Genomic DNA, 14,113 nt, shown 5'->3' with positions numbered 1-14,113 from the left:
TATATATTGATTTCAATATAAAAGGAGTATAATTTAATAGGTTGAATATGATGTGTAAACTATTATAAATCTTTTAATATGATCTTTAATTTCTATGGATAAAAAAATTATGATCATTTCAATGCAACAATGAAATTAATGCAAACAACATTATAAATTGAGTCTTATAAAAAGGAACAAAAATAATTTTAATCTTAGGTATTATAAATAGGAACATAGAACTATATTATATATAAATTTGTAACTAATACATTAAAAGAAATACACTATTAACATTTTTTAAGATTTTATGTTACAATAAATAAAGACTATCTTAAATTCTTAGGTAAAAAATATAAGATTTAATGTCTTATGATAGAGATATATGACTTATTAAGGTCTAATAAATAAATAATTAATAATTATAGACTAAATTGTTAATGAGTTTAAGTGGAACAGTTTTTAAAGATAATTACTATTTGATAAAAGTAGTGATTTTAAGGAATTAATATCCACTAACATAAAATAAGTCAACTTCTAGACATTAGAATATTCTTTTAACCCTAACCACCATTCCAAAAGATAGAGAAAATAAAAAGAAGAGTCAAAGGAAACAAAATTTTGTTTTCTTCCTCTATCAAGGAATCAAAAAACATTGAAAAAAAGTCTCACTAATGCAAAAAGGTACACATACATATTCTCTTTTATTAATTGTGTGAATCATACATTTCAAGATCTTAGTTTTTTATTATTGATAATCCTAGAAGATTAACTAAAAAAAAAATAGTTGAAAAGCTGGCACAATTCAATCTTGGCAGCACAAGTCTTAAAATGCTCAAGCCCACTCACTTCTACATGCTCAGAAGCATTTCTAGTTGTTGCAAATGGGTTTGGGTTGCACTTTTTGAAATAAAATATGTATCACAATTTAGTTTGGCAGCGAGTATTTTGTAACGTGACAGGAAAGGCTTCCCAAATATTGTTTTCTTTTAGAAGTTAATTTTTTTTACATGTTTTTCAGATTTATCTTTTACTTTTCGACATTTTCATTACATTTTGGGAATTAAAATTTAAAAATATGAAAATTTTAGATACTTCTAAAATAAGAGTATTTTTAAGGGGGGAAAAGTGATAAAAAAGTGACGGGTGTAGTTAAAAAAGAAGGGTGCAAAAAGAAATCTCCTTACTCTTATTGTTTGCACTATAAATCTCATTGTCTTATCCTAATTGGAACTTGGGCTTGGCCGTAATAGCTACTATCAGTGTTGAGCCTCAATTAATATAAATTCATCTCAAACTTCATATAAATCCATCTCGAACTTCCAATTTCCTAATTAGTTGTTTCAAATAAATTAGTTGTATATCTATAAGTCGTTAATTCGAATTGTTCTGGATTCAGTTTTTTTAAATAAGATCTCGATTTAACATGAATGAGAGGAGAGACCCACTAAAGATGACCATCCAAATTCTCTAACAGAGATTAATTATCAATACTCTGCACTAATATCACGGTATAAAAAAATTACAGTGTATTAGAAAAAAGATGAGGATCAATTCATTCTATTTATTGGTTAATTAACAGGATAATGTGATGTATCTTCTTATTAAATGAATTAATGATATATTTTTTTACCAATCTCCTTACTATCTTATATAAAAAGTATTGAATGAAAAATAAATATAGTTAATATCCTAAAAATATAAACCACAAACAATACTTTAATACTTTTTATATAAAAGAAGTACAAGAATTTCATATAAAAGAAGTACAAGTAGGATGATTTAGTTCGTTTTGAGTAAAATTAAGTTAGAATTTTTTAAGCATAATTTTATATTTGTGTTTAGATCTATTGATAATTTTAAAAAATTGTAGTTAGGAGAAAACCTCCTACTAAATGCCAACTAAATTCTGTCGATAAAGTTGGTGAATATTTTATGAGTTTAGTTGATAAAGTCGATGAATATTTTATATGTATAATGTGATAAAAAAATATAAACAACTGAATTTGCTGCCTATTCTATGGAAGACTAGCGGAGGTATGTCTAATAATAATATGAAAGGATTTGGATAAGGTAGAATTTAACACACGGTCTTCAAAAAATGAAATAATCAACATGGCAATCAGGGTTGACTTTTATAACTGATAGGATCAAACATATTTAAACAGCCTTCGGTTTGGTTCATGCACTTGAAACATGTGTTTCCTTATAGATATCAAATCAGCTCATTGTCATTTCAATGCAATTGGGTAATGCTAGGACGAGCCTTTCTGGCTTTAGGAAGTTTGGAACTGCTGTGTGGACACCATGTGCCTAGGACCACATGATGTTGGGAAAAACAAAATCATCAAGTTTTCTACACCAATGGGCAATGGTCAAATTTGGAAATTGATAACAAGTGTTGTGACATTGCTTGCTTGCGGACAGGTGTGAAGATAGGTCATAGGGGCTTGTGGATTGCACGTAACTAGCAAAATTCTTACTTATACACCGTGATTTAAAATTGAGGATGTCATCAAAGTGAAAGTCACGGTTGTTATTGTAATTACTAAAATTATGGACAATTATCAAAAATACAACTGATACTATTTTTGTTGAGTATTTACTTAACAGCACCCTCACGTTTTGCTAACTGAATCACACTATGAGTCAATTGATTAACCCAAATAATACTACTATTTTTGTTTACAAGTTCATCTACTGTTGTTAATAAAATAAGCTTCTAATACCAAAGAACATTGAGAGTGTGAAGAAACCCAAACAGCAAAAAATGTAACTACTAACTGTATGCTCGAATTGAAGTTTGCAAACTTAAGTCAATGAACATCATTTTAAGCTGAGGTTCAAGGCAAAATTAAGACAAAACTCAGTTTACAATCAAACTCAACACCAATCGAGATTTTTTCAGTTTTACTTTTTGAACAGATGCTGGAGGTCTCCCAATTAAAATACAAGCATAGCCTAGATCATCGACAAGGACTTTAGCCAAATTGCAAGATTCCAATACAAGGGCAATATTTGAAGTACATATTTGAACACTACTTGCAATAAACAATCATGAAAAAGGAGATCAAAATAACAGACAGAGGGGTTTTACAGATTATAAAACTATTAGTTTTAGAACTTATCTACACATACACCATCTCTTGTAACCTCATATGCTTCCCTACTCCTTCTTTTCTTCATGCCAGCTGTCACATAGAGCTTCGATCCCTCTGACAAAATTGTCGTCACATTCACCCAGATCAACACTTTGGTCTTCATTCCTTCTATGTCTGCTAACTTTCCTTTCTCCATATAACCGGTCACGGTGGTGAAGAAACGCAAGACTGATGAATCCTTGTAGCCTACTTCACATACTTGAGGAATGAAAACAACGAGCTTTCCTGTCTCTTCATTGAACTCATAGTTTGTTGCATCACGAGGAAAGATTCCTATTGGTAGATCGTACTCCTTTAGTAACTCTGGCAATGCCTTTTGCATTTTTCCTGTAAAGTGGTTTTTGTGAGAGTTCAAAAGTAATGTTAATTAAAATACTAACCGGGAAATTGAGGAATGGCATTCTCATTTAATTTGCTGACCCCAAGTGTGATAAAAATTTGTATGCTTGTTGATAAAAATAAAATTGTTAATTCACTGAGTCAACAAGCATACAAATTTTCAAGTTTTAACTCATGAAACAACGATTAGATACAAGGATTATGAGCAAACTGAATTACTGATTTCAAACACAAATTCCACTTTTTTATCGTGTGAAAATTCCAAATTGAAATTCTACAGCTACAATGACAATAATTTTATGTGCCCTTCAACAAAGAAAGATGTGATATTCTACAAATACTAACAGTGATATGTCAAATAGAACCATGTGATTTTAAATCACGTGCTTGAGCAATGGACATTTCAGGAAGTGGAGAAATAAAGCAGAGCATTGGTGGTTTTACATCATATCATTAATGTCAAACAGCTTTAGATCATTTCTATTATCAAATCATAGAAGTATAGATAACAGACCATATAAGAAAAATTATATAAGGAAAGGTTAATGCAGCAGGTTGCAAGAGGTAATCAAGAGAAAACGAGATACAAGGAAGGGAATGATTAATGCAGCATATTGTAAGGCAGTCAACAGAACTGGACGGGAAAGATTGATGAGCAGTATGGATATATAAAGGAAAGGGGAAATGATAAGAGGTTAAGGAAAAAGATAGTGAAGAGTGAGGGACAGTGCAGAGTCTTTTGGATACCCTGTGTTACCTATTACCTTTATCAGTTCTTGGTCTTCCATTGCAAATCTACCACACAGGCACCGAACTACTGATACCACATTGATGTCAGTACCCGCATACACATTATAATAAAGTAGATTCACCATAACTGAGTGTGTAAGTGTGTTTTGATCTAGTTTCTATCAATTCCTTTACTTGGAATCATGCAGATAAATAAAATGAAATCCTAAATATTGCACAGGTACCTTTTATTTTGTTGACCAACCACTTGGTTCCCCCTTCAATACTGTTTGTCATCGACTGATCATCAAAAGAAAAGGTGTCAATATAGAATATAGAAATTACTCAAGCAATCATAATTCTTCACGAACATTTGTTGTAGACTAGCAGAAACATTAACATTCACAATTGAACACATGATATGATTCATTATATCTGACAGCAAGAACAAAGATAGAGATGGATTATCTAATTGCTTTCAATTTATCAGCAAGGGGGAAAATCAAGTTTAAACTCTTACCAGTTGCACCTCTTCTTCCCACTATTCATAATATCAAAGACATCTCCAATACCAAAAGCACAAAAAACTTGATGCTAAGTCAACAACCATTAAGGTATTAACCAGCCAACACATTTGCCTTTATTTAGTTAAAATCTTTCAAGCACCTGACAGTTGAACTTAAAACTCATTTTAAGCATATACTCAAATAATTTATACATTCATTAGCATAGTGTGTGGCACTACATCTAACTTGCTTAAAAAAAGTAAGAGCATAGCTTCTTAGGCTTCATCTTTCTGCATCTTAAATTGATCTTCGAAATATGTTCTCACACAAAATTGTATTGCCTTATACAACCAAGTTACAAAGCTTCTCCTCCTTCCCTTACTAGACCTTCAAACTCTATTATCCCTCCTAACATATTTTTGCTGAAATAATCCAATCCTCATTTAACATACCAATACCTCATAGCTTCAATTTTCCATTGTAGAATCCAAAATTTATACCCAACCAAAATTCGATCAAATGTAACATAAGTTACATAACAGCTTGGTTCCAATTTCCATAGGATTTTTCATGCACCTATCTAAAAAGCTAATAATCTTCACATTATTTTATCAGATCCTGGAAGGATCACAAACCGTATTCATCCCCATTTTTCATTCATTCACATAAAGAATTAACAACAATAAAAAATAGTTCTTATTATACTTCAATTTGAAAAATTCCCAATTTCCCATGATGAAAAAAAGAGTGAAATTTGAAAGAAAAAGGAAAACAAATGGGTGGAATTGGGTACATACATTGATGTCATCACCAACGGAATTGAGCTGGCTGGAGGCTTTCTGGTTGAACCAATAGGATCCGACCTTATTGAATATCTGATCCATTTTCGATCCAATAACGCAAAAAAGGATCTTTCACTCTCCTTCGTTCAGATAAAGAGAAAGAAAGAAAAAAACAAACACAAACGTGATGTGATGGAGAACAACGGTGCTTCTTAGCTGGAGTTTTTCGTCACGCTCATAATTCTTTATTTATTCATTATTTATCACCTCTTTTGGTTTTATTATTCTTACATTATTTATTTATTTATTTATTCCTTTTCTCTTATTTAATTTGTCCCTTTTGAATGTATTTTTTATTTATGCCCTTTAATTAAATTCATGTAATAATTAGTTTAAAAATAATATTTAAAGTGATTTCTAATTAATTGGTAATATAAAAATCTTTATATTAATATATTAGTTTTTTTGAGAAAATTATTAATTATATAAGTTATGAGTTTAATATTTATTTATTGATAATTACAATCTAAAATAATTTTAGATTATTATTATTGTATAAAAATTTACTTGTATATAACTCTCTTTCTACTAAGTTATTTATATATTTTTTATTTGTTATTTACATCCACTTTTGGTTTTATCTAAATTCTAAACTATTAATTATATAAGTTATTATGATAAAAGAAGTAATAACTTACCTACTTTTTTCCTATTTTTTTATGGTAATTCTTAAACATTCTTATTATAGAATAATATCAAAATCTTCACTACCACATGCTACTTGGTTTAAATGATATTATCTCTCGCAGAAGATACTAAAAAACTAAACACCTTCATTTTTATTTTATTTTTATTTTACCTATTTTATTATTTTTATTCATTCTATTTTTTTTTCTTATTACCAAACAGAGCCTAAGGCACTATCTTTACTGGTTGGGAGTTGCTTGGGGGCACCCAGCAACTTATCAAAATGCCAAAAATACCCTTATGATATTTTCGGTTACAAATAGCAGCTATATTTTTTCATTTGTACAGTGTCATTTTTTTCGCAAATTTTTCATAACTTAGTGTAAGTTGTTTCTATTAAGGACGATGGATTGTCAATCCGTACGTGGTTCATAAGATTTTTATTTTATTTTTTTTTCAAAAATATAATTTATGATTTAATTTAAAATTAATGGTCCAAGAAAGAATCAAACTTGTACCACTTGCATTATTAATAGAAACTCAAACCAACTGAGTTAATATACACATTTTGTTATAAACAAATAATGTCGCTATATATAACACTAAAATTTCTAATTTATATTTAATGTATATGTAAATTTACATAATAAATTTTGTGATGATTATTTTTTATATAATAATTAATTTGTTTTCATATATAAATTATAAATAAAAATGATAGGTTTAATAAGTATTTACATATGTAAAAAATATCAAATTTATTTAATTATCAATTTCTATAAAAAACATCTAAATACATCATTCAATTAAATATCATATTTATTTAATTTTTAATCATTATAAAAAAAATTTAAATACATCATTCAATTAAATATCAAATTTGTTTAATTATCAAATTTTGTAAATAAATTAAATGAATAAAAAAATCTAAAAAAATAATTTTAAATAATTAAAACATATGGATTCATAAATAAGTTTTAAATCTTAAATTTTGGTTTCAATATTTTTTAATATATTTTGTATAACTACTAAATCATTATCTTAAACTAACAATATGATTATATCTTAAATTTTAGTTTCCATATTTTTTATAACAAGATTGATAAAGAATTGTTTCACCAATCTAATCTTAATTTTATCAATCTAATATAATCTTAGTAATAAGTAATATATTTTTAAATTTGATTTCAATCATTATCTTAAACTAACAACCTTATCATATCTTAAATTTAAAATTTTGGTTTCAATATTTTTTATAACTTCTAAATCAAATATATAACAATTTTGGTTTCAATATTTTTAATAACTACTAAATCATTATCTTAAACTTACACTTAGATTATATCTTAAATTTTGGTTTCTATATTTTTTATAACAATATTAAAAATTAATTGTTTCACCAATCTAATCTTAAATTTGATATTTTTTTACATATGTAAATACTTATTAAACCTATCATTTTTATTTATAATTTATATATGTAAATAAATTAATTATTATATAAAAAATAATCATCACAAAATTTATTATGTAAATTTACATATACATTAAATATAAATTAAAAATTTTAGTGTTATATATAACGACACTATTTGTTTATAACATAATGTGTCTATTAACTCAGTTTATTTGAGTTTTCTATTAATAATACAGGTGACACAAGTTCCATTCCTTCTTAGACCATTAATTTTAAATTAAATCGTAAATTATATTTATGAAAAAATAAAAAAAAAATCTTATGAGTCATCAGCGATCCATGAAAAAGTGTGAAAAAGTGAAGGACAATTCTTATGAGTCACCACGGGTGCTCGATGCCCCAACAAAAATGCGGAGAAAGGTTGTGCAAGTTCATTGAATAGGCCAAGCCAATGGAGGAGAATGAAAAAGGAAAGCATTAAGCATGGAATTTATGCTAAAAAGGTGGTAGATGTGCGTGAAGCTTTATTAGAGATGAGGACTGTGACCTTTGAAAAACTATGTTATGTAACACGTACATTTGAGGTTGAAGGTCTGAAACAAAGGGTGGTTGAAAGATTGAAAAATTGTGTATTTTTGCGACAGTGACCAATGTGGTGTTTGTGTAGATATTTTTCATGCTTTGTGGTTGTTGCCTGTTATGTCCAGGGCTTGATGGACTAAATTGTATGGTGATTACTGGTTGTAATGTTGTTTGTTTTATGGAATGAAAATCACATGATGAACACAAGCGTATAAAATAATTAATAGATTAAAAATGATACTCGATAATGTAACAACTAAGGGTTGTAACAAGTATAAAATGGTGTAACCTGGTGATGGGGAGTGTGGAATGAAATTAACCTTTTTTCATTTGTTGCAGACCTTGTTCTGCCGCCTGCAATTGTGTCCTCTAACAAGTTCTTTTGTTGTATCCAAATTGCTTATAAAATCACACCTCACAGTCACAGTAGCTAGCAGATCTTTTGGCAATACCAGCTCTTCGAGTCCCTTTTCCTGCATGTCTTCTCCTATTTTTTCTTGGTCATCTTGGTAGTTTTTTTAGGTGGGGAGGAAGCACAACATCCTCTAGTATTTCATTAGTTTCAGCCATTCTAAGATCAATAACGGGGTAAATTATCTCAGCATAAGCCAATTAAAAGCAACTTCTGTCGTAAAAACATGATTCATAGGGTTGTTCAAGTGGCAGTCTTAAACATTAATTCCATACTAATAATAGGATGGATACTAATCAATTACCGTCTCTCAATATTTGCATAGATAGATGCTCTTTTTCAAGTTCCCTATAAATCATTTTCCATCAAAATTAATACTTTTCGTCTTTAATTATAAGATTCTTTCAAAAATTTATTTATCCCTTTTTATTAGTCTCTTTTTTAATTTTTAGATGTATTAATGATTTTTTTTTTCTTTACATACCCTTAATTATTCTTTCTCAAAATATTAATGAGAAGCAATCAAATAGAGAGAGATAAAAAATGATAATTTTAGAATAATATTACAAATAATTAACAAATTTAATATGATTAATTAAACTAATTATTTTTGTTAAGGGACACGAATTAATTAAAATGATGTTATAATTAAGAATGGTGAGAATAACAAATTCCATTTCACTACTAGGGACTAAACTATATCTATTAGTTTTACACTTTCTGAATTCAGTTTTTTCAAAGCATTTATAGAAATGTTGTTCTCCCAAACAACTTCTTAGAGTACCTTTTGTGTATTTTCCCCATGGTTTTCTTCATAAGTGCTTCAATTAAAATCAGAACGGACTTGCTTGCCTCTGAGTTGTCCAATCCAATAGTTGAAGCTTTCTGTCATGTTGTTTTTTGTGTGGTCTGACTTTGTAAGTGGATCAAATTGATGCCTAAACCACATTGATACAAGTTTCTTGGCCAACCATTTATAAGAATTCACATCAATCTTTTTTATTTTATCCATTTCTTGTACTCCCATTGGCTATAAGATCTTGCAGCCTTACAAAACAAGGTTCATAGCAACATTCCTGGGAACTTGACCCTGAAGTTATTACTTAGGTCTCTCCAACAACACCTGTGCTGAGCTCTACGAAACACATCAGCAATTGCTTTGGTTAAGTTCCTAAAGAAAGATAGAATTCAAGTTACTCAGCACAAAGCATTAAGAACTAGAAAAATAGAATTGAACAATAAATGGCTAGACCTTTTGCATGTGTATCATTTATGACAAACCTTTTGCCCTCCATTACATCCCCAATCATTGTATTGTCTGTATATACAAGTGGAAGAAAGAAAGTCCACCTGTCTCTGTTCTCCACTTCAACTATGGCAATGCAACATGTAATATGCCCTTGTTGCCAATAAATGGTCTTCACCTTTTTCATGGCATGTAGACACAAGAAAATCCTGTTGAATACAGGTTGTTATCCATGTTCCCCCTTTCAACTTGTAATTTTTCAATCATACCTGAATTGTTTTCCCCAACCATTATAACATACTCTTTAATCTTACTAAGTCTCGGCATGACTCACTTAAATTTCACTACTAAAATAATGGTTTATTACGACGCGCTAATAACTACGGTCGGCCATAAACATCTTTGAAAATAAGATAATGGTAGTATTGTAATTAAACACATTAATATTATGAGTTTAAGTACGGTTATTCAAAAACCGTAGTAATTGAGTTATATACAAAGGCAGTTTTGTAAAAAAACCGTCTTTCACTCCTCACAATTTCAAAATCCCTAAAACACTCACCCTAATTCATCATTTACGCTGCATTCTTCTCAACTCTATACCAACAATCGAAAAAATCGTCAACAACAACCAACACAACATCAACTCCGCCCCCTACGGCACCACGTCGCGCGCCCTACGCCGTAACCTCGCCTCCGAAATGCTCCACCCCTCACACGTCAGCTCAAAGTTTGGGTTGAACGCACTTTACGACTCCGTGAACGGCGGAGGTGATGTTTGGATCAACGAGAACTGCTTCCGCATCGTGCGCCAGCTCGGAGAAGGTGGCTTCCTATGAAGCACGGACGCGGCTCATCACCGGCGTGTCCCGCGTCGGACTCGCACCAGACACGCATGCGCGTACGACTCCGGTGCGACGCGGTGTCCGTCGCCTCCGCCGTCACCGGACGCGGTTGAACAGGAAGACACCTCTGGTTGGACGCAGCCCACCACGTAGACATGCGCGTCGCGGCCCATTAAGAGCCTTAGGTTTTTTTATTATTTATTTTAAAATGCTTACAAAAAAATACCTCTTCTGCCGTTCTGTGTCTTCTCCTTCTTCTTCCCACAAGCGCCTCCATTGCCGCATTGGTTTCCTTCCCCGCGCAGGTAAGCTTTGCTTCCTATTTCTTCTTTGGTTTTTCTTTTCTTGCTGCCTTTGGTTTTTCTTTTCTTGCTGCCTGATGCCTCTGGTTTTTCGTTTAGTGTGGACTGTGGTGTTCCACTTTATTCTTTAAACATTTACACATTCTCTCTCTTTGGCTGTTATCCGCTGGGTATTACATGTTTCTCCATTTTTTATTTTATTATAAAAAGAAACTTCTCATTGTAAAAAACACATAGGCCTTTAAAGTATTCCACTTTATTGTATTGTAAAGGCTGTTTTCTCTCTCTCACACACACACATACCACTTTTCCCTTCTAAATGCATTTACCTTTATTTTATTGTAAAAAGCAACTTCTCATTGTAAAAAGCATGTAGGCCTTTAAAGTATCCCACTTTATTTTATTGTAAAGGTTGTTTTCTCTCTCTCTCTCACACACACATACCACTTTACAAAGACTTATTCATTAGAATATGACCACTGCTACATACGTCAACGTCGAGGAGCTTCTAAATGCATTTACCTTTTTTGCTGTGAAATAGTCAACTTCACTATTTAATTATTTATCCATCTTATTTCAAATTTCAAACAAACCATACATGAACTATGCAGCACGAGGAGCTTCTAAATCTTTATTATTCTTTTTAGTTAATCTGGAGATAAATTTGTTATGTATTTGTCATGTACATGTTTTTGGAACGTATTTATTTTCACATTCCCAGTCAACATTGATTACAAATTGCTTTTTTTTTGTTTGTTTTTTATTTAGAAATTATTTACATTAATTTTTTATTTTTTTAAATTGTTGTAGAGATGAGTGCTTCTAGTACTAGTCAAGCTAAAGAACAAGATGATGATACCAAACCTTTATGGACCTATGTTACAAAGATAAAAAGTGTAGTTGGTGGTGGAAATTATGAGATAAAATGCAATATTTGTGATTTTACCTTTAATGGGTCTTACACTAGAGTGAGGGCACACTTGTTGAAGATGACAGGAAAGGGAGTTAGAGTTTGTCAAAAGGTAACAGTTGCCAAACTTATAGATTTGAAGAAGATAGACAATGAGGCTACATTGAGGGTGGAGAGGTCAAAAACAAAATATGTGTCATTGCCTCCGGTTTCTACTCAACACCAAATGGATACAAACACTCTTGGTGTTGATCCAAAAACGAGAAAGACATCATCTGTAGAAAATGCCTTTAATTTGCAAGCTAGAGAGACACTTGATCATGAAATTGCTAGGATGTTTTACTCTTCGGGGCTGCCTTTTCATTTAGCAAGAAATCCTCATTATAGGAAGGCATTTGCCTATGCTGCCAACAATCAGATCAGTGGATACCAACCTCCAGGTTATAATAAATTAAGGACAACATTACTTCAAAACGAGAGAAGACATGTGGAGAATTTGTTACAACCAATTAAAAATGCATGGAGCCAGAAGGGTGTGAGCATTGTTAGTGATGGATGGAGTGACCCGCAAAGAAGATCTCTTATTAATTTCATGGTTGTCACAGAGAGTGGACCTATGTTTTTAAAGGCCATTGATTGTTCAAATGAGATCAAAGACAAGGATTTCATTGCCAAACATATGAGGGAGGTAATTATGGAGGTTGGGCACTCAAATGTTGTGCAAATTGTGACGGATAATGCAACCGTTTGTAAAGCAGCAGGTTTAATAATTGAGGCTGAGTTTCCTTCCATTTATTGGACTCCATGTGTTGTCCATACATTAAATCTTGCTTTCGAGAACATATGTGCAGCCAAGAATACAGAAAAAAATAATGTTGCTTATGAAGAATGTTCAAGGATCACCCAAATTGCGGATGATGCAATGTTTGTGAAAAACTTTGCCATGAGTCACTCTATGAGACTATCAATTTTCAATTCATTGAAATTGTTATCCATTGCTCCAACAAGATTTGCCTCCACTATTGTAATGCTCAAGAGATTCAAGCAATTGAAGAAAGGACTCCAAGAGATGGTCATTAGTGACCAATGGTCTTCTTATAAGGAAGATGATGTTGCAAAGGCTAAATTTGTGAAAGATACTTTGTTGGATGATAAATGGGGGGATAAGGTTGATTATATTCTTTCTTTCACTAGCCCTATCTATGATGTTCTTAGAAGAACGAATATAGAAGCTTCATCTCTCCATCTAGTATATGAGATGTGGGATTCAATGATTGAAAAGGTGAAGAATGCCATATATCAATATGAGAGAAAGGAGGAGAGTGAAGGATCAACCTTTTATGAGGTAGTGCACTCCATATTAATTGACTGTTGGACTAAGAGTAGCACTCCTCTCCATTGTTTAGCTCATTCTTTAAATCCTAGGTAATTGACTCTATACTTTTTTACTTACATTTTTTTTAGAATTACATAAATTTTAATCATGTATATATTTCTTTTTAATTGTAGATATTATAGTCATGAATGGTTAAGTGAAGATTCTAATCGAGTTCCTCCAAATCAAGACATGGAACTCACTCGTGAAAGATTAAAATGTTTCAAGAGGTTCTTTCTTGATATGGATGTAAGGAGGAAAGTGAATATTGAGTTTGCCAACTTCTCGGATGGAAGAGAAGGTTTTGATGATCTTGATTCTTTAAATGATAGAGGTCAAATGGATCCAAAAGCTTGGTGGCTAGTTCATGGCATTAATGCTCCAATACTTCAAAAGATTGCCCTTAAGCTACTTGCACAACCTTGTTCATCTTCTTGTTGTGAAAGGAATTGGAGTACATATTCATTTATCCATTCTTTAAAGAGAAACAAGATGACACCACATCGAGTTGAAGATTTAGTATTTTTTCATAGCGACCTACGACTTCTCTCAAGGAATACTCCACAATATCATCAAGAGGAAACTAAAATGTGGGATGTAGCTGGAGATGATTTTGGGTCACTTGATGATTGTGGTATTCTTGAAATTGCTAGTTTGTCTTTAGATGAACCAGAGTTAGAGGGTGTCTTTTTCAATGATGATTGCTAGTTTGTGGAATTCTTGAAGACTTGAAGTTGCTAATTCATCATCTTGCTTTATAATTTTTTTTGTAAAAAAACAAAGCGTACAAATTGTATAATGAGGTCTCTTAGTATTTTTTGTGACTCATTATCGTAGGAAA

The 14,113-nt window shown here is 31.2% G+C and overlaps 3 protein-coding genes across 3 annotated transcripts; 2 read left to right on the top strand and 1 right to left on the bottom strand.

The window, feature by feature from the left end:
* Nucleotides 1-2,852: 2,852 nt before the first annotated feature.
* On the bottom strand, nt 2,853-5,700 carry LOC100527068 (uncharacterized). The gene is made up of 3 exons (NM_001251268.3): nt 5,512-5,700; nt 4,454-4,508; nt 2,853-3,467 (listed from the first exon to the last, which is right to left on the bottom strand). Exons 1-3 carry the CDS (start codon nt 5,596-5,598, stop codon nt 3,097-3,099), a joined length of 513 nt encoding a protein of 170 aa, NP_001238197.2. The 5' UTR covers nt 5,599-5,700; the 3' UTR covers nt 2,853-3,096.
* Nucleotides 5,701-11,799: 6,099 nt separating this feature from the next.
* On the top strand, nt 11,800-13,326 carry LOC113001186 (uncharacterized). Its single transcript, XM_026127987.2, has one exon. It carries the CDS (start codon nt 11,800-11,802, stop codon nt 13,324-13,326), a length of 1,527 nt encoding a protein of 508 aa, XP_025983772.2.
* Nucleotides 13,327-13,502: 176 nt separating this feature from the next.
* On the top strand, nt 13,503-14,027 carry LOC121174581 (uncharacterized). Its single transcript, XM_041013964.1, has one exon. The coding sequence runs from the start codon at nt 13,516-13,518 to the stop codon at nt 13,978-13,980; it is 465 nt and encodes a 154-aa protein (XP_040869898.1). The 5' UTR covers nt 13,503-13,515; the 3' UTR covers nt 13,981-14,027.
* The last annotated feature ends 86 nt before the right edge of the window (nt 14,028-14,113 follow it).

This window comes from Glycine max, chromosome 3 (genome assembly GCF_000004515.6).
Source record: "Glycine max cultivar Williams 82 chromosome 3, Glycine_max_v4.0, whole genome shotgun sequence".
In the NCBI taxonomy this organism is placed as follows: Eukaryota; Viridiplantae; Streptophyta; class Magnoliopsida; order Fabales; family Fabaceae; genus Glycine; species Glycine max.
The sequence above is the reverse complement of the archived record's forward strand: the minus strand, read 5'-3'. Positions and strand labels throughout refer to the sequence as shown.